Source organism: Haematobia irritans, chromosome 2, assembly GCF_050003625.1.
Source record: "Haematobia irritans isolate KBUSLIRL chromosome 2, ASM5000362v1, whole genome shotgun sequence".
Classification (NCBI taxonomy): Eukaryota; Metazoa; Arthropoda; class Insecta; order Diptera; family Muscidae; genus Haematobia; species Haematobia irritans.
In genome coordinates, this window is record NC_134398.1 from 75,491,995 (window position 1) to 75,495,311 (window position 3,317).

At 44.0% G+C, this 3,317-nt stretch overlaps 1 protein-coding gene across 1 annotated transcript; it reads left to right on the top strand.

The window, feature by feature from the left end:
- Window positions 1-1,345: 1,345 nt before the first annotated feature.
- On the top strand, window positions 1,346-2,660 carry LOC142224660 (uncharacterized). Its single transcript, XM_075294442.1, has 3 exons — window positions 1,346-1,831; window positions 1,879-2,321; window positions 2,408-2,660. The coding sequence occupies exons 1-3, from the start codon at window positions 1,346-1,348 to the stop codon at window positions 2,658-2,660; spliced, it is 1,182 nt and encodes a 393-aa protein (XP_075150557.1).
- The last annotated feature ends 657 nt before the right edge of the window (window positions 2,661-3,317 follow it).

Genomic DNA, 3,317 nt, shown 5'->3' on the forward strand with positions numbered 1-3,317 from the left:
CGTTAACACCATGCGATATTGAGGTTTTCGATGGAAACTTTCAGTCTTGGCCAACATTTAGGGATTTGTTCACTGCAGTTTATGTCAGGAATTCCCGTTTGAGTGATATGGAGCGCTTGTGTCATTTGCTCAAAAAGACTAGTGGCGACGCCCGTGAAATTGTAAGAAGATTTCCTCTCACCGATAGGAGTTTCGAGTTAGCTTGGAGGACGTTAAAGGAAACTTATGACAATTTGAGGATTTTAGTCAGCAATCAGTTGCACCTTCCGGTCTTAGACACTGAGACAAGTTCAGGATTTGAAGGGTATCGATGCTTCAAGGAAAACTGATGGCAGGAAACTGCGAACGCATTTTACGAATCCAGCTCCGAAATCTTCGCCATCTAGGTCGCGTAATTCGCAATACACTTCTCATTCTTCTAGAGATTCCGTAGATAAGATGTGTGTTCTTTGTCCACGACAAAGCCATCATCTTCGTGTTTGTCCGAAATTTAGGAATCTTTCTGTGAATGATCGGTTGACTGCTGTGAAACGGCACCGCTGTTGTTTCAATTGTCTATCTCGTAGACATGACGTTAACAACTGTGCTACATCTCGCAGTTGTGAGAAGTGTCAAGGAAGGCATCACACTTTGCTTCATCGCGATTCTTCCCATTCTACGAATGTGACGACTACGTCTTCGACGGTTCCGGCCGCTCGTCCTACGGATTCTAGCGGTTTGATTGACCCGCAGCCTTCCACTTCGTCTGGAATTGTGTCTGGTACTTCGGCCAGGCAAGTAGTTCATGTTTCCCAGAACAGGTCGGCACTATTAGGGACGGCTATGGTGAACATCGTTCATCAGGGTATGACCTACCCAGCTCGGGCTCTTATTGACCCAGCATAAGAAGCCTCCTTTATTACCTAAAATATGCAAAAGTTGCTTAGAATTTCGACAACGAGTGCGATGTCTTCAATATCGGGCGTGAATCAATCGGTTTCGATAACTTCTCGCGGTATTTGCCCTGTGAGTATAGGGTCACCGATAGATGAGTCGTTCGTGGTAGAGGCGACTGCGTTGGTCCTGCCTAAGATTTCTGGGAATTTACCGTCTTTCCAAGTGAGTCGGAATTATATGTCGCGTTTGCCTAATTTACGTTAAGCTGATCCTAATCTGTTCGATAGTCGTCCGGTTGATCTATTGTTGGGGGCAGACGTGTATCCCAGAATTATATTACAGGGGGTTCGGTCCGGTATTTTAGTGTCGTTGATTGCTCAACAGACAGTCTTCGGCTGGCTCATTACTGGCTCAATTCCCACTTCTATTGTGACGGTTTTTTCAACGACTGTTGAATTTATGGAAGAAGATGGTCTTGACAAGACTCTTCTTCGGTTGGGAATTAGAGGACTTACCAAGAAGGGCAATTTGTTCTCCCGCAGATACATTTTGTGAAGAAAATTACAAGAATACCACATATAGGGATTCCGATGGAAGATACGTAGTGACTCTTCCGATAAAACCCGAATTAAAGGAACAGGTCTTGCTTGGACATTCGAGGAAAAGTTGTTTAAAACAGTTTAATCGTGGTGAGGCTTCGCTTTTACGAAAGCCTGAAACAAAATTAATGTATGATGGGGTGATTAAAGAATATTTGGACTTGCAACATATGAGACCAGTGTCGTCGACTTCTCCTTCAGACCAAACTGTGTGTTACTTGCCTCACCACACGGTAATCAATCCGGACAAATTGACGTCCAAACTTCGAGTTGTATTTAATGCTTCGCATAAGACCTCAAATGGTAAAAGTCTGAACGGCATTCTTTATGTGGGACCCATATTACAATTGGAATTGGTTTATATGTTTTTTTCAAATACGTTTTTAATTGCGACATCACACAGGTGTACCGCCAAATTAGGGTAAATTCGGCCCACACGCCTCTGCAGCGAATTGTCTTTAGGGACTCCCCTCAAAAAGATATACAGGACTATGAGCTGCAGAGCGTGACATTTGGAGTGAATTGTGCTCCCTATTTAGCTATACGGACGTTATTGCAATTGGCCGATGACTCCGAAAATGATTATCCCCACGCGGCACATATTCTACGAAAGTGCATGTACGTGAATGATGTTTTGACAGGGTACCATGACGTGGCGACCGCTGTTGAATCTAGGGACCAATTGGTTAGGGTATTATCATCGGCAAGGTTCGAGCTGAGGAAGTGGACTTCTAATGAGCTAGCCATTTTGGAATTGCTTCCGGCTGACCATTTGGTTGATGCCAAATTACTGGCATTTGTTGAGGCTAGTAGTTCGAAACCGTTGGACATTAGCTGGAATGCGCAGTTAGACTTGTTTTATTTTGATATGAAACCGATTGAGCGGAAATCTCGGTTTACGAAGAGAGAGAGGTTTTATCGGACATAGCTAGACTATTTGACCCTGTTGGCTGGCTGGGACCAGTTATTATAGTGGCGAAGATTATTATCCAACAGGTTTGGTTGGATAAGATAGGATGGGACGAGTCACTTCCGTTACAAACTGAGCGACAATGGCGAAAGTTTGTCGATACCAATCAATATGTGAATCACGTTCGTATTCCTCGATGGGTCATTTATTCCACAGACTGTGAAGTTGAATTACATGTTTTTTCCGACGCGTCGGAAAATGATAGTGCCGTATAATAGTAGATTCGCTAGGTTACTGGTGAAATATGTTCACGACATATCTATTCACGGAGGGAACCAGTTGGTTCTACGTCTTATTCGGATTGAGTATTGGATTCCTCGTCTAACATCTTTGATTAGGTCGACTATCAACCGGTGTAAACGGTGTCTGTTGGATAGGAAGAAGTCTTGTACGCAGATCATGGCGGCTCTCCCACCGGAGAGAACTGTGCTTACCAGACCGTTTACTACGACTTACGTTGATTTTGCGGGGCCTTTCGATATTAAGTCATTTATAGGGCGGCATGTAAGATAACGAAGGGTTATGTTTGCGTTTTTGTATGTTTTTCGGCGAAGGCCATACACTTGGAAGCCACATCAGAATTGTCTACGACAACGTTTCTGGCTGCCTTTCACAGATTTATATCTCGGCGTGGTTGTCCCAAGACTAGGAGAGTCCCTACTACATTTGGTTCATCGATTTTGGAAAATGAAGGCGTTGTCGCAACAATTCTGTTTACGGTGGAAGGAGGAATATTTGAATGGTTTACAGAAAAGATATAAATGGAAGTTTCCGCAGCGTGATATCGAAGTAGGGGACTTGGTAGTAATTCGTGATGAGCAATTGCCTCCTACATCGTGGAAGTTAGGTCGTGTGGATGACGTCCACCCGGG